The sequence below is a fragment of the Camelina sativa genome, chromosome 14 (assembly GCF_030686135.1).
Source record: "Camelina sativa cultivar CO46 ecotype springtype chromosome 14, ASM3068613v1".
NCBI lineage: Eukaryota > Viridiplantae > Streptophyta > Magnoliopsida > Brassicales > Brassicaceae > Camelina > Camelina sativa.
Genome location: NC_141893.1, coordinates 2,776,286 through 2,797,184, shown reverse-complemented (window position 1 = coordinate 2,797,184; position 20,899 = coordinate 2,776,286). Strand labels below are relative to the sequence as shown.

General features: G+C 39.6%; 5 protein-coding genes and 2 pseudogenes across 8 annotated transcripts; 4 read left to right on the top strand and 3 right to left on the bottom strand.

Annotated features, from left to right (window-relative positions):
- The first annotated feature begins 1,414 nt into the window (after positions 1-1,414).
- On the top strand, positions 1,415-7,301 carry LOC104739294 (DNA replication factor CDC6B-like). Its single transcript, XM_010459594.3, has 16 exons — positions 1,415-1,791; positions 1,866-1,938; positions 2,034-2,254; positions 2,339-2,413; positions 2,489-2,598; positions 2,701-2,807; positions 2,916-2,975; positions 3,098-3,171; positions 3,292-3,342; positions 3,435-3,484; positions 3,662-3,743; positions 3,876-3,965; positions 4,089-4,151; positions 4,244-4,339; positions 4,495-4,584; positions 4,675-7,301. The coding sequence occupies exons 1-16, from the start codon at positions 1,579-1,581 to the stop codon at positions 4,705-4,707; spliced, it is 1,488 nt and encodes a 495-aa protein (XP_010457896.1). The 5' UTR covers positions 1,415-1,578; the 3' UTR covers positions 4,708-7,301.
- On the top strand, positions 5,568-7,301 carry LOC104739293 (UDP-glycosyltransferase 71C3 pseudogene; annotated as a pseudogene). The gene has a single exon (XR_015579946.1). The product of XR_015579946.1 is annotated as a UDP-glycosyltransferase 71C3 pseudogene (transcript).
- A 640-nt stretch (positions 7,302-7,941) lies between these two features.
- LOC104739292 (flavonol 3-O-glucosyltransferase UGT71C4) lies at positions 7,942-9,750 on the bottom strand. The gene has a single exon (XM_010459589.3). The coding sequence runs from the start codon at positions 9,506-9,508 to the stop codon at positions 8,075-8,077; it is 1,434 nt and encodes a 477-aa protein (XP_010457891.2). The 5' UTR covers positions 9,509-9,750; the 3' UTR covers positions 7,942-8,074.
- Positions 9,751-10,168: 418 nt separating this feature from the next.
- LOC104739291 (UDP-glycosyltransferase 71C5-like) lies at positions 10,169-12,046 on the bottom strand (annotated as a pseudogene). The gene is made up of 2 exons (XR_015579947.1): positions 11,301-12,046; positions 10,169-11,032 (listed from the first exon to the last, which is right to left on the bottom strand). The product of XR_015579947.1 is annotated as a UDP-glycosyltransferase 71C5-like (transcript).
- A 169-nt stretch (positions 12,047-12,215) lies between these two features.
- Positions 12,216-15,030, top strand: LOC104739289 (non-specific phospholipase C1). Its single transcript, XM_087484176.1, has 3 exons — positions 12,216-13,760; positions 13,950-14,126; positions 14,418-15,030. The coding sequence occupies exons 1-3, from the start codon at positions 12,671-12,673 to the stop codon at positions 14,741-14,743; spliced, it is 1,593 nt and encodes a 530-aa protein (XP_087340302.1). The 5' UTR covers positions 12,216-12,670; the 3' UTR covers positions 14,744-15,030.
- A 1,307-nt stretch (positions 15,031-16,337) lies between these two features.
- Positions 16,338-18,949, top strand: LOC104739287 (uncharacterized). 2 transcript variants are annotated; one of them, XM_010459585.3, is made up of 7 exons: positions 16,338-16,674; positions 16,981-17,219; positions 17,306-17,656; positions 17,744-17,933; positions 18,011-18,075; positions 18,174-18,384; positions 18,461-18,949. In XM_010459585.3, exons 1-7 carry the CDS (start codon positions 16,555-16,557, stop codon positions 18,809-18,811), a joined length of 1,527 nt encoding a protein of 508 aa, XP_010457887.2. In that variant the 5' UTR covers positions 16,338-16,554; the 3' UTR covers positions 18,812-18,949. The 2 variants fall into 2 exon arrangements, with proteins under 2 accessions (XP_010457887.2, XP_087340301.1); XM_087484175.1 differs by having other exon boundaries at positions 16,344-16,674; positions 17,302-17,656.
- On the bottom strand, positions 18,942-20,683 carry LOC104739288 (uncharacterized). The gene is made up of 5 exons (XM_010459586.3): positions 20,443-20,683; positions 20,012-20,355; positions 19,711-19,797; positions 19,510-19,569; positions 18,942-19,412 (listed from the first exon to the last, which is right to left on the bottom strand). Exons 1-5 carry the CDS (start codon positions 20,543-20,545, stop codon positions 19,218-19,220), a joined length of 789 nt encoding a protein of 262 aa, XP_010457888.1. The 5' UTR covers positions 20,546-20,683; the 3' UTR covers positions 18,942-19,217.
- Between the last annotated feature and the right edge of the window lie 216 nt (positions 20,684-20,899).

Sequence of the window (20,899 nt, the reverse complement as noted above, 5' to 3'; positions counted from 1 at the left end):
TTAAGTACTTTGATATTTTGCAGAGCTATGTTAGTGTAGCTCTGTTTTATTTTCCTCGTAGCTACCGTTTGTAAATATTTAAAGAGCATTGACGGACAACTTAACACGTAATAAACAAAATTCACAACATATACTTAAATTTGATATGGAATCACTAATCATTTGATCAACATATCTATATTTTTTTCTTTTCGATATTGTTTCTTTCAGGTCTCATATTTAGTTTAAATCGATTCTTCCAATGAATTGATGCGTATGAACTTCAAACTCTTCGAAAGAAATCAACCAATAAGAAATATGTAAAAGATTTACACCATACGAACTTAAATGAAATAACGTACGTGCGTTATAAATCTGTGTAGTGAAAAAGGAAATAAGTTTACGTAGTGGCTCTTGATAGGATGCTATGGCCAGATTATCTTAAAATGCTGAGAGCGAGAGAGAGAGAGAGAGAGAGAGAGAGAGAGAGAGAGAGAGAGACTGGCTGAAGCAGCGACACGGCAAAGGCTACTCTCATCACTCTTATCTTCTTTCAACCTAAATTCTCTATTTATTTTACATTTTATGATATTCTTATTTTGGTGCATATTGTGATATAATATCAGCGGACTTGAATGGAAAATTTTTATTCCCAAATAAAAGTTGACGAATAAGGTACACCAAAAAATAAAATATCTTAGACCACTTTGAGTCTTTGTTTGATTCTTTTATTTATCAAATTAATATCAAATAAACTATAATAAAAAGATTTTTATGATGCATTGTTTTTTTAAGATTTGGATCTTAATTCCGACACCCATCAAACCATTAAAAGCATTGTGGCTGGAACAAGGTGATTAAGAGGAAGACAACTCGGTAGCCAAATAAAGTATCATTAGTGGTAGTTGAGGATAAATTTTGGTTAGGAGCAACAAGGCTGTGTTTAGGGTTAACGGGGGCATAGTTGAGGTGTTTGTTCTCTGAGCACGAGGGAAAAGATATGCCTTATCTTGTCTTTAAATACAAAAATAGAAGAAGTTATCATCGTGTTGTATACGTAGGTTAATTACTGACATATGAACTAAGTTAGTTCACCCTTTAATTAGGTTCATAACCATCAGTGAGATGAATCTGGACACAACCAAGAGTCCAAAAACGAAAGATTAGGACATTTATGCTGTCCACTAGCGGATTTTGAGTGGTGCTAATTTTTTTCGTGGGTTTATGTTTATGATCGATTCCTAGTCTTTTGTATAGATTTTGAATATTAGTTATAAAAAAATTGGATTTTTTTTTAGCAAAATGCGAATAATAAAAAGTTGGGCCTGTTTGACAAAAAAATGTTAGGCCCATTTAACACAAAGCGGCCCAATAAAAAAGCCGCGAAAGTGGCGGTTCCAAAGATAGGCGGGAGGTGAAAATGTCGCCGCCATTCACATTTTCCCGCTACTCTCAAAATTTTCTCTATACTTGCTGTCGCTCTCTCGAACAAGTAGCATCGACCAAATTAAGACATTGTATTCGCCAGTGCAATTGGATCTACATTCTTCTGCCAATTTCGTTTCGGAGTTTTTACTTGTGTGACTGACCTAACTAACAATGCCTACCATCGCCGGGCCGAGTTTGTCTTCTTCTTACAAGCCCATAGTCGCCGCCGTAACGGGTGAATCCGCGATTCCTCGGAAGAGAAAGCTGAGATCTAATTCAGCGGCAGTGAATCTCCCGTCTGAGAATTTGTCCATCACCACGCCGAAGAAATCGAAATCTCATCGTCCAAGTTCTGTTTCCAATTCCAGAATCCCAGAGATAAAGGTAAAACTGTAATATACATGTGTTCGATTTCATCACAGTTCATATTTCTGATTCGTAATTACGTAATTTTGCAGGAAGACGCTAATGAAACTTTGACAAATCCAGTCAATTTGGGAGTAGAGAACTTATCTAACTGGAATCCTAGAGGTATATAATAACATGACCCGTTTTCGTTTCTTCTTCTATAGTCGACTTAGTTTGTAAATTTTACTCATATGTGATTATTATATGTCAATTTATAGACGAGGAGCAGATGAGAGCTGTGAAGGAGGCACTACACGTCTCTAAAGCACCATCAACAATTGTTTGCCGTGATGATGAACAAAGACGGATTTTGGAGTTTGTGAAAGGTTGCATCGATCAGCGTAAGGCTGGGAGTTTGTATATATGCGGTTGTCCTGGAACTGGAAAATCTCTGTCTATGGAGAAAGTAGTACAACAAGTTAGTGACTGGTCACAGCAGGTATGAATTTTTTCTTAGTTATAAGTTATAGCGTTATCTTGTTTGTCATCGTCAGAAAGATTGAACATTGGTGAATTTTAACAGGAAGGTTTGCCGCAAGTGGATACATTGTCTGTGAATTGTACATCTTTGACAAAAACAACAGATATTTTCAGCAAGGTATAATAACTCTAGACCATTGAGTTCTTGATTTCAGTTCAATATTGATGCTGATTGGCTTTATTTTGTTGATAGATACTTGGTGAAAACGATCCTGGTAAGAAAGCTAATAGCTATTCTTCACCTCTACAGCATCTTCAGTTTCTGTCTTCTCAAAAGCAAGAATCGTTCAGCTCTAGAATGATGTATGGTTATATTTCCCCCTTTTCTTGTGCTTTGATTACACATCAAAGATTTCTGAAGTAAAGAAAGAAGCAGTGTTATCCTTAGTTTATTCTCTTTTCCAGGTTAATAATTGCAGATGAGATGGATTACTTGATCACAAAAGACCGAGGAGTCTTGCATGATCTTTTTATGCTTACTACTTTGCCATTTTCGAGGTGTATACTTATAGGTACTGTATTTTAGTGGTCTTAGCTATGATTCAATTCATATCTGTATTCATTTTCTCTGGTTATATGCAATTCTGAATTACTCTCTCGTTTTTTTTTTTTATCTTCAGGTGTAGCAAATGCAATAGACCTTGCAGATCGATTCCTTCCTAAATTGAAGTCTCTTAATTGTGAGAATTCTTATCTTTGTAATTCTGTGATGTTCTTCCGTGTGCATAAAAAGTCTCAACTTTGAAATCCTAAGTGTTGAATGTACTCCTCAACTGCTGTTTCTATTTTTTTGGGTTTGCAGGCAAACCTATGGTTATCACTTTCCGTGCTTATTCTAAAGATCAAATCCTTAGGATACTACAGGAAAGGCTTATGGTAATTCATTCTACCGGGTTGCGTACTAAGATGTCTTGTTTCAGACAGAATAATCTGTATACGAAGGATATTCTATATTGTGTCTATATGTCTCACTTTATTCAACCTCTGTTCTAATAGGTTTTTCCATATGTTGCATTTCAATCTAAAGCCTTGGAGCTCTGTGCTAGAGTAAGAATTTATATCCTTCCTAGTATTATATTTTCTCTCAGTCATGAGTCAACCTTGCTTCTCTAACCATCATTCTGTTTGTATTGTGGCAGAAAGTTGCTGCAGCATCAGGTGACATGAGAAAAGCTCTATGTGTCTGCAGGTGGGTTTAGCTCTGCAATTTTTGTCTCAGATTATGTCCTTATTTTGGGAAACATGAGTGGGATAGTGCTTTGGATTCATATTAAGTAAATATGTATACTCTAAAGGGCATACTCTGTTTCTTGACTCCTAAAAGATTATCAAAAATCTTACATTTTTCTTTGATTTTGATTTTCAGGAGTTCTCTAGAAATCTTAGAAACAGAAATAAATGGATCAACTGTACAAGAGTTACATGGTCCAACTTCAGATGATCCAGTGGTTAGTATTTGGATATTTTTCTATCCAAGAGTTACATGGTCCAGCTTACTTACTGATGATGTAGTATGAAACCGTAGGAATCTGATATTAATATCTTTATAAATATTGGTCTTATTGTCCTCAATCTTATAGGTAAGGATGGACCATATGGCTACTGCATTATCAAAGACGTTTAAATCTCCTATAGTTGAAACTATTCAGTCTCTTCCTCAACATCAACAAGTAAGTTACATCCATCAGAGTTCTTTGCATATACAACAATGTCATAAAACTTCTATAGTTAAGCAAGAGTTGATTTCAAGATTCTAAGTGGAGTCATCACATGTTTCTCTTGACAATTCACAGATCATATTATGTTCTGCTGCAAAGGCTTTCCGAGGGAGCAAAAAGGATTCAACCATTGGAGAGGTAATCTTCTTCCAGCAAACGAACTTCATGAGTACAACCAAAACATTGTTCTGAATTACTCATTCTACCTTTCCAACAACTTATCAATGCAGCTTAATAAGTTATACCTAGAAATCTGTAAATCTTGGATGATTTCTCCAGCTGGAATTACAGAGTTCTCTAACATGTGTACAGTGCTAAACGATCAGGTAACTAACTACACTCGCCGTCTTAAGTAGTGTATGAAACAGAATAGCCTATCTTATAGCTCAGTTGTGAACTGATTAGTTCAGACAAAGCAAGAAGAAAGAAAAACAATTTTTTTAAGACTCCCTCTAGAGTGATGTTGGCATTGTTGTTTCAGGGGATTTTAAAATTAGGCCAAGCTCGCGGAGATAAGGTAAAGAGAGTTAGCCTGAGGATAGACGAATCAGACATCACGTATGCTCTACAGGTAAACAGCTTCTTATTTTGCTAATCCTTATAACGAATAATAAAACTATTAGATTCTAAGCGCCAATTTTTTTGTATATAAAATCAACAGGGAATACGATTTTTCCGCAACTGTCTGATGTGAGAAATACTACATTCGTATAAAGATAAACATCTTGGACGAGCAATGGGGAATCAAGTTGTAAAACCATGGGTAGGATAGGATTACTATTAGGGTTTCTTTTTTCTTTTTTTTTGTTTTGACAACAGTTTTGTATTAGGGGTTTAGATATTAAATTTTATTTGGGGGAATAGAACATGGTTGTAATTTTTAGAGTATAGTGCTATACGATATAACTAATTTATATAGACAATAGTTAAAACCATAGGATGTTGAAGTTACAAACTTACAACACTATGGTTTGGGTTCAAAACAATGTCTTGTAGAATTTTTTTATTCTACACGTGAACTGGAAAAAAGTCGAAAGTAATTAAAAAGCAGTTAATGTAATGTAGGCAACTAGGCATGTAGCCATTTCTTCATTTTGTAACCGTTTAAGAGAAGGATCCACTGAATCATGGACGAAGACGTCTCAGCATACCTAATGCCATTAATGGAGTTAATTTTGACCAATTATGTGGCTAATTTTTTGTTGACAATTTTGGGTGATTTGTGGATAGTGAAGTGAAGTGGGTTATACTATTAGTTCTTGAGCAAATGTACGGTCTCTCCATAGAATACTACTCATTGTTATCGTCTGAGAGGGTGTGTGAGCTGTGAGGAGATTCTGAAAAGGAGTTAGTTTGCAGTGGGATTAGTTCCTTTTCCCGGTAAAAGTGGACTTATCTCTTTGGTTATATCGTAGTCTTCATTAAAGTGTTCTTGTAGTCTTCTCCATCTTTCTACATTCATCTTTTTTTAGTTTACAACCCTCTCCTCGGAAATTTAAACCAGTCTTTCTGCACAGAAAAACTCTTAACACATGTCGCTAAAGTCCTGAGTATAGCCTTGTAAAAGGTAACTGTCGCGTTAAACCCGTGAGTGTATATATATATAATAAGGCCAACATGTATAATTATGGAACGGGTGCTCAAACGTGAATCGGTGCATGCGTATTATAGCTATCAACCGTTGGTACCTTGTGTTATATTATATAACTTATATATTTGCTTCTAGTAGAGCCCATAAAGAAAACACTGAGGTAGAGAGATATCGAAGAGATAAGAAAAAAAGATGAAAGCAGAAGCAGAGATCATCTTCGTTGCATATCCATCCCCTGGTCATCTTCTGGTCTCCATTGAATTCGCTAAGTCTCTCATCAAACGAGATGATCGCATTCACACCATCTCCATCATCCATTGGGCAATACCTCTCGCTCCTCAAGCACACCTCTTTGCTAAATCTCTCGTTGCTTCACAGCCTCGAATCCGTCTTGTTGCCTTGCCTGATATTCAAAACCCTCCACCGTTGGAGCTCTTCTATAAAGCTTCCGAGGCTTATATTCTAGAGTTCACCAAGAAAACAGTTCCTTATGTCAAAGACGCTCTCTCCACTCTGGTCTCATCACGTAAGGAATCCGGTTCGGTTCGGGTCGTCGGTTTGGTTATCGATTTCTTCTGTGTCCCCTTGATCCAAGTGGCAAACGAGTTTAACCTTCCTTGTTACATTTTTCAAACGTCTAACGCTGGTTTTACGTGTATGATGAAGTACCTCCCTGAGAGACATAGCATAATCTCTTCCAAGCTTGAATTAAGCTCCGGCGACGAAGAACAGCCAATTCCTGGTTACGTCTGCCCCGTGCCGACGAAGGTTTTGCCTCCAGGCATGTTCGTGAGAGAGTCCTACGAGGCGTGGGTCGAAATGGCTGAGAAGTTCCCTGGAACCAAGGGCATTTTGGTAAACTCCTTCTCAGGTCTTGAGAAAAACGCTTTTGATTACTTTGGTCGTCGTCCTGAGAATTATCCTCCGGTTTATCCGGTCGGACCGGTTCTTAGTTTAGAGGATCGCCCATCTCCAAATCTGGACTCGTCGGACCGGGACCGGGTCATGAGATGGCTCGAGGACCAGCCGGAGTCGTCAGTTGTGTACGTCTGCTTCGGGAGCTTAGGAATCCACGGCAGACCGCAGATTGAGGAGATAGCTCGAGCCACAGAGCTCGCCGGCCATAGGTTTCTCTGGTCAGTCCGCACAAGTCCGACGAAGAAAGCGAGTCCGTACGATCTGTTGCCGGAGGGGTTTTTAGATCGGACGGGGAGTAAAGGATTAGTGTGCGATTGGGCACCACAGGTGGAAGTGTTGGCTCACAAGGCGATCGGAGGGTTTGTGTCACACTGCGGTTGGAACTCGCTGCTCGAGAGCTTGTGGTTCGGAGTTCCGATCGCCACGTGGCCAATGAAAGCCGAGCAACAGCTAAACGCGTTCACTATGGTGAGGGAGCTAGGGTTAGCCGTGGAGCTGCGTTTAGATTACGTTTCTGCGTACGGAGAGATAGTGAAAGCTGAGGAGATCGCGGGAGCCGTACGATCTCTGATGGACGGTGAGGATACGCTGAGGAAAAAAGTGAAGGAGATGTCAGAGTCGGCGAGGAAGGCTTTGATGGACGGTGGATCTTCGTTTGTTGCTGTTAAACGATTCCTTGACGAGTTGATCGGCGATGATGCTTAGTTATTTCCATCTTTTGTAAACGTCGTCGTTCGATATGGTCCAATGAGATCTTTAATAAATATTATGTTAAATAAGGTAAGCTTCCCCCAATTCGATTAACCAATCCAAACCAACCTGAAATTGTACCAAACAAATTGATTAGAAACTGAAACCTCAAACAGTCACACTTAATTAAGAACATAAAATTGTTAATGTTAATTGATAAACATTATACTATCACCAAAAAAAAAAAAACTTATTTTACCAACATAAAATAGTTTTTTTTTTTTTTGCCTCCCATTGATTGTGTTTTATTTCTCTTGCTTGGTTAGTTTCCTATTATTTGTTCAAATACTTTCTATACAATTGGAGATTGTCTATCCAATCTATATGGTCAAATGGATTTAGTTCTCCTAAGGTAAGTTATATTAATTAACGAACCATAAAAGATTGTCATAGTTAGGGTTAGCCGTGGAGCTGCTTCTTGATTATGTCTCTGCGTGCGAAGAGATCGTGAAAGCTGAGGAGATGTAATTGCCAAGAAGGCAAGAATTTGAAACAACCAAACAATAAAGGTGTAATTTTAGTTAGTACTAAATTCCTTAAACCAAAAAACTCAAATCGAAGCACACCCAAAACTATAAAGCATTTGTACTTGACGAGCAAGACGTTGTCTATGTCCGTATCAACTTGAATATTCGATTAAAGTTAAAGAACCATAAAAGATTGCCACAGTTTTTTTTCCCCTATTAGAGCAAAATATTTTATTTTACATTTTAAAAAGTTGAAAATAATACAGTTGATTTATGTTCTCCGAGTACATTCCAGAGACACAGAGCGTGTGTTACTACTACTCACCACCCTTGCATTAGCACAAATCCTCTTCCAACAATTCTCCAATGAATCGAGCAGTCGCCAAAGACGACGATCCTCCGTCCATCAACGCCTTCCTCGCCGCATCAGCCATCTCCTTCACCTTCTTCCTCTTCTCATCCCCACCGTCCATCAAAGATCGGACGGCTCTCGCAATCTCATCACAAGTAACTAAATCCCCACGACCCGTCACGTAATCCATCCGTAAATCCACCGCTAGCCCAAGCTCATTCACCAACGCGAACGCGTTAAGCTGTTGCTCAGCGTACATTGGCCACGTGGCTACAGGAACGCCGAACCACAAGCTCTCAAGCGTGGAGTTCCAACCACAGTGAGACACGAATCCACCTATTGCTTTATGGGCCAACACTTCCACTTGAGGGGCCCAACCACAGACCAAACCCTGGCCCGCTACTCGGCCCATGAACCCCTCCGGCAACACATCGTCAGGATCCCCACTCTCCACGGCGCCGCTTGTTCGAATAGACCATAGAAATCTGCAGCCGACGAGTTCGAGCGCTCGAGCAATCTCCTTCACCTGAGGCTCATCAACGCTTCCCTTGCTCCCAAAGCATAGGAACACCACCGATGACTCTGGCTGATCATCGAGCCATCTCACTATCCGATCTCGATCTGCCGCTTCCTCGTTCGGACTCGCTCGATCCTTCAAGCTTAGAATCGGTCCGACCGGGTAAACCGGAGGAAACTTCTCCAGGTTAGAGAAGTAGTCAAACGGGTGAGGCTCAAGCTCAGCGAAGGAATTGACCAAAATACCCTTCGCATCGGCGAACATCGGCGCTAGCTCGACGTAAGCCTCGTAAGCCTCTCGATTGAACAAACCAGGCGGCATGAATTTCGCGGGCATAGCGTTAACGAATCCGGGAACCGTCAGTTCCTCATCGCCGGAGCTCAAATCGAACTCAGATGCGATTTTCAGATGCCGATCTGGAATATACTTCATCATCCCCAGGTATCTAGCGTTACAAGTGAGGTATATGTAAGAAGGGAGATTAAGCTCGTTGCCAACATCGTTAATCAACGAGTTGCAGAATAAATCGAGGATCAAACCGGCGACACGAACCGAATCTGAGCCTTGACGGATGATACTAGAGACTGCGTCTTTTATGAGAGGGGTAGTTTTCTTGATGAGATTTACAATGTAAGCTTCGGGAGCTCTTTGGTAGAGATCGAATGGAGGAGGATCGTTGGGAGAGGGAAGATCGTGGAGGCGGATTTTGGGCTGTGAAGCGATGAGAGATCTGGCGAAGACGGAGGCGTGAGGAGTAGATGGTGAAGACAAGTTGAGGATGGTGATGGTGTCGATCCGATGGTCGAGATTGATGAGACGCTTGGCGAATTCAATATGGACGAGAAGGTGGCCTGTGGATGGAACTGGAATAAAGATCAGCTCTGTTTTCTTATTCACCATCTCTATCTCTCTCTCTTTTCTTCTTCTTCGGGTTGAGATTTGTTTGGTTTTAAGACAAAGTGAGTGAGAGAGAACTGAGAAGCACACAACAAACTAGGAAGTGCTGTTATTGGTTAAACACTTAAACATGTGTGTGTCCAGTTGTGTCGTGTGAGTTTAGATACATTTTAGTTGTGTTTAATTGTAAAACAGTCCTTGTCAAGAAATAAACTTTTCAAAATTCCATCACAAAATATAGTTTACAAAAATAGGGAAAATATTGGTTATCTACAAAAAAAGATAGATATAATTGAAATGGACATTTGCCTAAATAGTAATTCTAATTAGATAATGTTTTTTGAGTGACGAGAAACTGGTGTCTAGTTATTGTGTGTTAGAAATTGGTTTGGATTGTTGCGTAAAAACTAAAAACTGTAAAAGTGTTTCCAATTCGTCAGTGTCTTTTTACATTTGTCATCCTGTTTAAGAGATACGTTATGTATATTTTGAAGATTAATAAGCACACCAAAGAGAATCTACAGATCAAATTGAAAATTATACTGTACAGTATATGCTACATATTTGTATCTATGTTCTTTTTTTTTTTTTTTTTTTTTGTCGTCTATGCTCATAAGTCATCATAACATGAGTTTACTTAAATATAGGAGGAACACGGCCATGTATCTTGTATGTGTCTTGGATGCTTTTATTATACTACTTGTACACAATAAAATTCATAGCATTATTTATTTATTATTACATAATCCAACTTTGGCTCTGAGAGAGATTATCAAAAGTGATCCCCAAGAACATCTCTAATAAAAATTCCGGTGGCCACCATAGAAGATCCACCGTCACCAACAGCTTTCCTCGCCGCTGTTGATATCTTTTTAACCTTCTTTCTCACTGGATTATCTCCATCCATCAAAGATCGGATGACTGTGGCTATTTCATCGGCGGATACGATCTCCGTTGTAACCCTATCACCGTCAGCCACGTAATCAAGCCTTATCTCCACGGCTAAGCCCAGTTCCTTCACCATCTCGAACGCGTTCAGCTGTTGCTCCGCATACATAGGCCACGTGGCAATTGGTACGCCGTACCATAGGCTCTCCTGCACAGAATTCCACCCACAGTGAGACACGAATCCACCTGTTGCCTTGTGAGCCAAGATATCAACTTGTGGAGCCCAACTACATACAATTCCACGGCCCTTTGTTCGATCAACGAATCCTTCTGGAATCAGCTCACGAGGATCGCCATCTCCCAAAATGTTCGTACGGATCGCCCAGATGAACCTTACCTCACCGAGCTCAAGCGCGTTAGCAATCTCTGTGATCTGAGGTGCAGGGAAGACTCCCATGCTCCCAAAACACAAGAACAAAACCGACGAGTCCGGTTGGTCATCAAGCCAACTCATTATCTCTTCGTATTGGGCCGAAGCAAGACCCGGATTTGTACGGCCTGTTAAGTTAATAACCGGTCCAACAGGATACACGTGAGGGTAATCTCGCCCTCGAGAAAAATGTTCAGCAGCGTAAGGTTATGTGCAGAGGGGTTTCTCAACTAAATTTTCACCAATTAAAAAATAAAAAATAATAAAAAAATAGGAGAGAAGGTGAAAATCGTTTCTCAAAAATTCTCATTTGAAAAATATTGAAAAATAGTTCTGGACACCTGGCTAATTATAATTAGTTATATTTTATTTTTCTAATTTCTTATTTAAATAAATAATAATTTTATATAAAAATGATTAAAATACAATATTTTGAGAAATTCATCTAATATTTACCGATGCAGATGCCCTAAGGCTCGACCTCCATAAACGAATTGATTAAAATAGCCTTTGCTTCATGCAATGGAACGCCAATTTTGACTAGAGAACCGTAAGAGAGTTTATCGAACACACCAGGCGGCAGAATCTTGGCTGGAACACGGTTCACGAAAGCAGAAATATGTAACTCTTCATCGTGGAAGCTTTCATCGAACTTCGACGGAGTCAAACGATGTCGTTCGGGGAGATATTGTAGAACCCCTAAGAAACCGAAGTTGGAAGTCATGAAGATATACGAAGGAAGGTTTACCTCATGACCTATATCGATCAAACTGACGCAGAAGAAATCAAGAATCAAACCGGCGACACGAGTATCCCCGGAAGATGATGATGATGAGACTAAGTCGTGGATGGTTTTTGTGAGAGTTGGTATGTTTTTATCGACGAATTCGAGGATGTATGTTTCGGAGGAAGTGTGAGAAGATTGAGAGGAGGTGGATCGTGGATCTCCGGAAGGCTGATGAGTCGGATTCCAGGCTCGGAGGTTGTGAGAGATGCAATAGAAGCGTCGGCGTGAGGAGCGTATGGGAGATTCATGGAGAGGATTGTAATCATGGAGATTCGATGGTCAAGAGTGAGCAGACGTTTTCCGAACTCTATCGTCGACAGAAGGTGGCCTGTCTCCGGTAGAGGAATGAATATCAGCTCTGCTTTCTTCATCTCTGTTTTTCTTTTTCTTAAATGCTTTCTCTATTGAAATGAGTGAAACGCTTGTTTCTTGCATTGTGAAATGGTAGTGGATTCCAATGTGATAATGTAGAAATAACCAAGACAGATATAAAATTTAAGATTCCACGGTCAAATTTTCCGACTCACAATACGTTAGAGTAGTAGCTAGTTAGCGTTGTTTTCTTAATATATACTATAGTTTTGGACCAACAAGACTTGTTTAGCATTCAAAAGTGGAGCAATTTAGTTAGTATTCGCTGTGTTAGTTTATTCCATTCTACAATTCTTGCACTCATGTACAGTATGTACTCAGATGTATGAAGAATGAGGTGTAATATAGTCCAATGTGTTTGTTACTAACTTAGTATGTTAGGACACATCCGACTCATCAGCCAAATTTATATAACATCAATTTGCGGATTTGACTTATGGGATTATCTAGAACCGAAGTCAAACCTAGTTTTATGATATTTTTTTTGTTTGGAAAGGAAAGTTTAAATCCAAAAGGGACTTCTCATTGCTCTTAAAAGTTAAATCTTTCTATGGTATCTCTATCTCCATTGTTAATCTTCAAGTACTCTATATGCCTTTTTCTCCTCCTTGATAAACCCTAGCTAGAATACTCCGCCGAATTTTCCACTAGGCATCGCCCCTTTTTCCGGGTCTGGATCACCGGGAATATGGCTTTCCGACGAGTATCCGCCACCGTTATTCTCTTCTGCTACTTACTAATTTCGTCTCAATCTCTCGAATTCAATAAACCCCACAAGATCAAAGGACCAATCAAGACCATAGTCGTTGTAGTCATGGAGAATCGCTCCTTCGATCACATCCTCGGCTGGCTCAAATCGACCCGACCCGATATCGACGGATTAACCGGTCAAGAATCAAACCCACTCAACGTCTCCGATCCAAACTCCGAGAAGATCTTCGTCTCCAACGACGCCGTCTTCGTAGACATGGATCCGGGTCATTCCTTCCAAGCGATCCGAGAACAGATCTTCGGGTCTAACGATACATCGGGCGACCCGACAATGAACGGGTTCGCACAGCAATCGGAGAGTATGGAGCCAGGGATGGCTAAAAACGTCATGAGCGGATTCAAACCCGAGGTCTTACCTGTTTACACCGAGTTAGCTAACGAGTTCGGTGTGTTCGATCGATGGTTCGCTTCTGTACCTACCTCGACACAGCCGAATCGGTTCTACGTTCACTCAGCTACTTCTCATGGCTGCTCAAGCAACGTCAAGAAAGATCTCGTTAAAGGGTTTCCTCAAAAAACCATCTTTGATTCGTTAGACGAGAACGGGCTCAGTTTTGGGATCTATTACCAAAACATCCCTGCTACCTTCTTCTTCAAATCCCTTCGTAGGATTAAGCATTTGGTGAAGTTTCATAGCTACGCGCTTAAGTTCAAGCTCCATGCCAAGCTAGGGAAGCTTCCTAACTATTCCGTTGTGGAGCAGAGGTACTTCGATGTCAATCTTTTCCCGGCTAACGATGATCACCCGTCGCATGATGTGGCGTTGGGTCAACGGTTTGTTAAGGAAGTCTATGAGACGTTACGGAGCAGTCCACAGTGGGAAGAGATGGCTTTGCTTATTACTTATGACGAGCACGGTGGGTTTTATGACCATGTTCCCACGCCGGTTAAAGGTGTGCCTAACCCTGATGGGATCATTGGACCTGACCCGTTTTATTTCGGGTTTGATCGTTTGGGCGTTCGTGTCCCTACCTTTCTCATCTCTCCCTGGATCGAGAAGGCCACTGGTATGTGATCTGTTAAACTCGTACCATTGTTGATGAAACCATTGCTCTTACAATTTTGAGGTTCTGCTTTGATGATTAAGTTTATTATATTGATCTTGAGAGAATGCAAAGCTTTATATACATTTCTTAGCTCCCTGGACCGTCTTTGTGATTTTGTTAAGACTAGTTTCGGATTTGTTTTCAATGCAGTGATACATGAACCTGATGGTCCAACGCCACATTCACAGTATGAGCATTCTTCTATACCCGCAACCGTCAAGAAACTCTTCAACCTAAAGTCACACTTCCTCACTAAGAGAGATGCATGGGCTGGCACGTTTGAGAAGTACTTCCGTATCCGAGATTCTCCTCGCCAAGATTGTCCAGGTCTGTTTCTTTCTCTACCTCTATTTCTCAGTCCATTATACATGATCTTAGTTTTTCTTTCGCTGAAAGCCTTACATTAAGTAATAACCAAACTAAGGTTGATAGAAATACGTCTTGTATGTTGTTGATACAAGTGAGAACTATATTAGTGATGAATTTAGTAGGTATATTAGTGTTAGGTCATGTCTAAGAAATTAGAACTTGCTTCTGAATCCGAAACAAGAATATTGGAAAAATACTTATACATCAGATCGGTTTCATCAATTTTTGACCTTGATGACAATCCAACAGAGAAACTACCGGAAGTGACACAATTGCTGAGGCCACGGGGAGCGAGAGAAGACTCAAAGCTCTCAGAATTCCAGGTGGAGCTGATCCAACTCGCTTCCCAACTCGTTGGAGACCATCTTCTAAACTCATATCCAGACATTGGGAAGAACATGACTGTAAGTGAAGGCAACAAGTACGCAGAGGACGCTGTTGAGAAGTTTCTGGAAGCAGGGATGGCTGCACTGCAAGCAGGAGCAGACGAAAACACTATAGTCACTATGAGGCCGTCTCTGACAACCAGAACCAGTCCCAGTGAAGGGACCAACAAATATATTGGAAGCTACTGAAATCTGTAATTAGTGTAATGAATTATATGTAAATGTATGTGGCCTTCTCATGAAATCACTTTACTTAGATGCATACATGATGTGAAAAAGTATATATACTTAGCATGTAATGGATCAAAGAATATGGCCTCCATCTCCATATGTTTGGAAATTGGAATGAATGGAGGCTTCTTGTGATACCAATATGTATCCTTATGCAAAAATAGATAAAAGAACCATTAAACCTAGGTTTTCGAAACCAAAATATGTACCAATGTAAATGTAATAAATTATATTCAGAGACAAAACTATGCTTCTAAGCTTAGATAAATAGAAATATAAAGAAGAAATTTACAAATATATTAGATATCTCTCTTAAACCTTTCATACTCAAATCTCGTTCATAATCGTTGTGTTCCAAACGATGTAATCATCAGTAAACATCAGGTAAAGGCAGGCGGATTCCACTACTGCGTCGGTGCATCCATGGATCTTCTTAGCCAACTCCAAGCTAAGAGCTGCCATGTTTTAGTTTAAGCACAATATAAAAACGAAGAAATAAAGAGAAAAAAAGTACATGAAACGAAGAAGGATGGATCTCTTTTGGCTTCTTATGCATCGAACACATGTGTTAACTTTTTATACAAGGAAGACGTAATGGCCAAATTAAAGACACTTTGATAGTTTGATGGGTAAGAAGACAAGACACCATAAAGTTAACTTCCATCATGTAATTGTGTTCCAACATTACATGAGACATGTCTTTACAGAGCTAATTCACATTGTACATACCAAACACCAAATCTAATCCCATTTACATAGCATAGCATCATGTAATTATGTTGCTTTTACATACCACGAGCTCCCTCTGCTTTCACTTTTTAACCGATTACAAAAGTCTACTCTTTCCTAAATTCGCCAAACTTAATAAATGAGTACAAAATCGACAAGGCCATGTGGGTGAACTTTTAGTTAATAAATGATACTCTCTTTGTTTCAAAATATAGGAGGTTTTAACTAGAAATATTTACTTTTAATAAGTTCAACCAATCAGAAACAGTACTGCATAATATAAAATACCAAACTAATCTAAAAGTTGCATAGAAACTTGAAAACATCCTATATTATGAAATAAAAAATTTCTCTAAAACATCTTATATTTTGAAATGGAGGGAGTAAATAATAAGAGTTAACTACTAGATAGGGATTTTTTTCAATGGTATTTATAGTTTTTGCCATTTCACTTTCAATTTATTAGATTTGCCATTTTAAAGATTTAAAAACTCAATTTAACAAATTATGTTTGGGTTTTCTTGGTTCCATTTTTTTAGGGTTTAGTATTTGATATGAAATATGTATTTTAACAAAACAAAAAAAATTAAAAACACACATTTTGAAAAATAAAAAATAGCAAATCTATAAATTTAGGTGAAAATAACACATTCATAATATTTGAATAAAAAAATGGCAAAATGCATAAGAATCCCTAAATAATAATAGATTCTTCTGTTAAAAAATAAAATAATAAATAGTATATTTTTTTCTTCTTTTTTTTTATAAATTATGTCAAAGATTAAAAAAAAGAAATATAAAATGGTAGAATTAAAATAGAAACAAACTTGATTGTAATTTGAAAAGAGAAAAGTGAACCTCCGCGTCGAGCGGCGCACTGTATATATTATCCCAATAAATCCAGAGAATATTTCTTTTTCTTCGAGAGGCCATTAAAATCACCAAAAAGAACAAAAAAGCAAAATGAAAGAAAAGCGAAGAAAAAAAGGTTTGCAGAAGGAAGAAAACCAAAGAAATAGAAGAGAAAAATAAAATAAAAGATGGGTCTTCGTCTCCGTCTTCGACTTCCTCACAAAAGCTCTCCTCGTACACCTTCATATCTCCTTCTATGTGTTCTTGCTCTCTCCTTCTTCTCCTTCACCGCTCTTCTTCTCTACAAGGTATCTTTTTCCGTTCAGCAATTACTTTCCTAATTTACTTATATCGGATCTGACAGAAACATAGTTTTTTTTTTGCTTATTTTGTCCTTTCGGAAAATTTTGTTCAGTAATTTGTCAGACTCCTTCAGCGACATTGATACTGTAAATGTTAGTAATTGTTTTCTCCGTGATTGATAGATCCAATCATAAATATTACTAGCTTTTATTGCTGCCTCTGTGATCGTAAGAACAAACCACACGTGACTGCTTTTTTTTTTTTTTTTTTTTGTTATTGTCTTCTTCTCACTGGGTAATTTCGTCGAACAGGTTGATGACTTTGTAGCTCAGACAAAAACTCTAGCCGGACATAACTTGGAACCGACACCGTGGCACATCTTCCCACGCAAATCTTTCAACGAAGCTACGAAACATTCTCAGGCTTACCGAATCCTTCAATGCTCCTACTTTTCATGTCCGTACAACGCAGTCGTTCAACCAAAGAGTCTCCTGCCAGATTCCGGGTCGGGTCGTCCAACCCATCAACCGCAATGCCCAGACTTCTTCAGGTTAGAGTCTGAAACTGAACCAATTTCATTACTCAGAAAAGAATCAAGGCTTTTGGTTGATTATCATTGATTTGGTGAAAAGCCAGGTGGATTCACCGGGACTTAGAGCCATGGGCAAAGACTGGGGTGACTAAAGAGCACGTGAAGAGGGCTAAAGCCAACGCTGCGTTTCGAGTGTTGATACTTTCGGGAAAGCTATACGTGGATCTCTACTACGCGTGTGTGCAGAGCAGAATGATGTTCACCATCTGGGGGATTCTTCAACTGCTCAACAAGTATCCTGGGATGGTTCCTGACGTCGACATGATGTTTGATTGCATGGACAAACCCATCATCAACCAGACCGAGCACCAGTCCTTTCCAGTTCCGCTTTTTCGATATTGCACCAATGAAGCTCATTTGGACATTCCTTTTCCCGATTGGTCGTTTTGGGGCTGGTATACTTGTAATCTCTTTTCCATTATTTAGACCCATAAGTTGTTGTTACTCAAGGTCTTTGCCTGAATCTGAGTGTTGTGATGAAGGTCGGAGACAAATCTAAGGCCGTGGGAAGAAGAGTTTGGAGATATAAAGCAAGGGTCTAGAAGACGTAGCTGGGAAAGCAAGCAACCTAGAGCTTACTGGAAAGGCAATCCCGATGTTGTATCGCCTATTAGATTGGAGCTCATGAAATGCAACCATTCAAGGTTATGGGGAGCACAGATTATGCGCCAGGTTCGCTTTTGCTTACAGACCTAATAGATATAGTTTAACCTGGATGGGAGTCTTGCTGATTGTGTTTTAAAATACAGGACTGGGCAGAAGAAGCAAAAGGTGGGTTTGAACAATCCAGGCTCTCCAACCAATGCAATCACCGGTATGTCCTAAGAGAAACCCTTCAAGTTATGCATGTATACATGACTGGAGGATATGAGAAGGATCTAATCTGGTTGGAATTCATTGTATCACTATTAGGTACAAAATATATGCAGAGGGTTACGCTTGGTCAGTATCCCTAAAGTATATCCTATCATGTGGTTCCATGACACTCATAATCTCACCTGAGTATGAAGATTTCTTCAGCAGAGGCCTCCTTCCCAAGGAAAACTACTGGCCTGTCTCTCCCACTGATCTATGTCGGTCCATCAGATATGCAGTTGATTGGGGCAATGCCAACCCATCTGATGTAATAATATATTCCACATTTCTCGTCGAATCATCAATATATCAGATACCATTCCTAAGGCGTTTCCTTTTTACAGGCTGAAAAAATAGGAAAAAGAGGACAAGAATATATGGAAAGCATTAGCATGAACCGGATTTATGACTACATGTTTCATCTCATCAGCGAGTACTCAAAGCTTCAGAAATTCAAACCAGAGAAGCCGGCTTCCGCTAATGAAGTCTGTGCAGGATCATTGCTTTGCTTTGCAGAACAAAAAGAGAGGGAACTACTCGAAAGATCCAAAGTCGTAGCATCTTCTCTGGATCAACCATGTAAACTTCCAGATGAAGATAGGAATAGGCTTGAGAGGTTGATCCAACAGAAAAGGAAAACAATTGAAAATGTTAGAAACATGGAGATGACGAGAACAGAGAGGGGTTCCAGATGAGTTGTCTTTTCTGGAACATAAATTTTTGGGTGTATCCTTTCTTTCTTTTGACATAAGTGTGTGTTTATCAGCTGTAGAACGAGATGATAATTGATTACGACTTGATTTATAGAATAAAGAAACCGTAATCTACTGTTAGACGGTGTGATGCTTGAATTAGACACAAGGATAAACAATCAGTCTGACTCACATCTTCAAAAGTAACAAACTAGAGGCATAAGATACAAATCCTAATCCTTTAGTATGGGGAGGAGAACAACGTGAAAATTGAAGAGTAGCTATTACACTCGCCCTGAAATCAGCATGCAGCCAATCACGTATTCTCAACATGGTAACAACGGATTTATTCCATATATTGACCAAAACCACGGAAATGAAAACTGACCCAAAACACAATCCTTGGGATTCAAGCATTTCCCTCATCAAACTCATCATCATCATCATAAGGCGCTTCATACTCGAAATCTTGGTCTCTGTTCTCCATGGTTTTCCCATACTGAAATACCTTGGTACCCATTGTAGTGAAAGGCATCAGCCCAAACGCACGGGCTGTTTTGATCTCTCTAGCAATCTTCCTTTGTGCCTTTGCGCTAATGCCAGTCTGTGAAAGATAAATAAAAAAGAGGGTTTCATCATGAGAACTAGGAAAACGTCATTGCGAATCGTATAAACCAAGCTAGACTAAAGCAAGAATCAACCTGCTTCCTCTTAATGATGATCCCAGCTTCGGTGATGAAATATGCCAGAAACTTAACGTTCTGTCCAACAAAACACATTTCATAGGATGTGAGCACACAAAGAATAACAAGAAACTATCTTTCATTTACCCATCCCAACAAAACCCCTAAAAAATCACAAAACACATGCTGCTACACTACTTGTGAAACAATTACACTCACCCTGAAATCAGCATTCTTCAGAACTTCTGCAGTAGTGACCTCAGACTTGTTATTATTCTGTCTAGGATTTTGCAACTGCTTTTGCATCTGCCATAAAACAAAAGAACATATGCTTAGAGCTTAGTGTAAGTCTCAAGATCAAAAGCAAACAAGAAACGATTAAGGAAAATCTAAACTCGTACCGTCCCAGTAAACCCACTGTAGAATATAATACATTACACATGAACTATAATACTCGGAGACTCGATTGCTAATTTCAAGTACAAATGCAGCACTAGACAAAACACATTTGAAATCATACCCTAGGGAAGTTATTAGCGCCTATAAAGTTGAAATCGGGCCTAAAAGAGTACTCCTTTAGGCCATCTCCTTCGTCCACATTGTATAACAGTGCAGCTTCTTTCAATTTCCCATCAACGCCATCAGATGAAGGATCGAAGCTCTCGTCTCTGTTCATAGAACCACCAGCGGAGTATCTCGATCCGCCGCCTGATCTATTGTAGCCACTGAAATCGCGCTTATCTCTCTCGGCCTTACCGAGATGCTGGAAGAAACCACTGCTTTTCTCATCGTTGCCAGAGTTATCGCCAAACATCGATTCGAAATTGTCCGACGAGTCAAAAGAAGAACGATTTTGTCTTGGATCTGCTCAAGTTCGATTCGATTCCGTGGTTATTTCTGATACGATCCGAGAATGTGACGGAAAAAAAAAACCGTAGAAATGGTGCTTACCTTCGTTAGCGTTGGTCGAGAGGCTTCTAGACACGGTGGGACGAAACGGTCGAAGGAGAGTTACATCGTTGACGGAACGAATAGCGAAACGGGCGAGTCTCATTTTCCCAGACTTAGGGTTTTTCGAATGTTTCCGATCTGAGGTTTTTGGCAGAGGACAGAGGAGGAGGAGAGTCACTTGACACGAAGATGACGGAAGAGAGAGTACAGTTGCAGTAAAACAAACAATGGGCTGATGTAAGGCCCATTGTTGCTTTTTGGGTAGAGGGTGCTTTAAAAAAACAAATAATGGGCTGATGTAAGGCCCAGGATACCAAAAAAGCGCAACAGAGGTGAGTTGCCACTTGTAACTTGCCCATGTTGCTCTCGGCAAAGTCGACAATAATGTACGACACACTATTGGGAAATAATTGCAATAAAGTTTGGTTTGCTTCATCGTTAGGCACATGTCGACCAA

Excerpts from the sequence above, each read along its gene's own strand:
- LOC104739292 (XM_010459589.3), bottom strand. The coding sequence starts at position 9,508 with ATGGTGAATAAGAAAACAGAGCTGATCTTTATTCCAGTTCCATCCACA.
- LOC104739287 (XM_010459585.3), top strand. The coding sequence starts at position 16,555 with ATGGGTCTTCGTCTCCGTCTTCGACTTCCTCACAAAAGCTCTCCTCGT. Across the intron at positions 17,657-17,743 it reads GATTGGTCGTTTTGGGGCTG|GTCGGAGACAAATCTAAGGC; the intron begins GTATACTTGTAA and ends GTTGTGATGAAG. Across the intron at positions 17,934-18,010 it reads GAGCACAGATTATGCGCCAG|GACTGGGCAGAAGAAGCAAA; the intron begins GTTCGCTTTTGC and ends TTTAAAATACAG.
- LOC104739288 (XM_010459586.3), bottom strand. The coding sequence starts at position 20,545 with ATGAGACTCGCCCGTTTCGCTATTCGTTCCGTCAACGATGTAACTCTC. Across the intron at positions 20,356-20,442 it reads CTCGACCAACGCTAACGAAG|ATCCAAGACAAAATCGTTCT; the intron begins GTAAGCACCATT and ends GAACTTGAGCAG. Across the intron at positions 19,413-19,509 it reads TCATCATTAAGAGGAAGCAG|ACTGGCATTAGCGCAAAGGC; the intron begins GTTGATTCTTGC and ends TATCTTTCACAG.
- LOC104739289 (XM_087484176.1), top strand. The coding sequence starts at position 12,671 with ATGGCTTTCCGACGAGTATCCGCCACCGTTATTCTCTTCTGCTACTTA. Across the intron at positions 13,761-13,949 it reads CTGGATCGAGAAGGCCACTG|TGATACATGAACCTGATGGT; the intron begins GTATGTGATCTG and ends TTTTCAATGCAG. Across the intron at positions 14,127-14,417 it reads TCCTCGCCAAGATTGTCCAG|AGAAACTACCGGAAGTGACA; the intron begins GTCTGTTTCTTT and ends ACAATCCAACAG.
- LOC104739294 (XM_010459594.3), top strand. The coding sequence starts at position 1,579 with ATGCCTACCATCGCCGGGCCGAGTTTGTCTTCTTCTTACAAGCCCATA. Across the intron at positions 4,152-4,243 it reads AGGATTCAACCATTGGAGAG|CTTAATAAGTTATACCTAGA; the intron begins GTAATCTTCTTC and ends TTATCAATGCAG. Across the intron at positions 4,340-4,494 it reads GTACAGTGCTAAACGATCAG|GGGATTTTAAAATTAGGCCA; the intron begins GTAACTAACTAC and ends TTGTTGTTTCAG.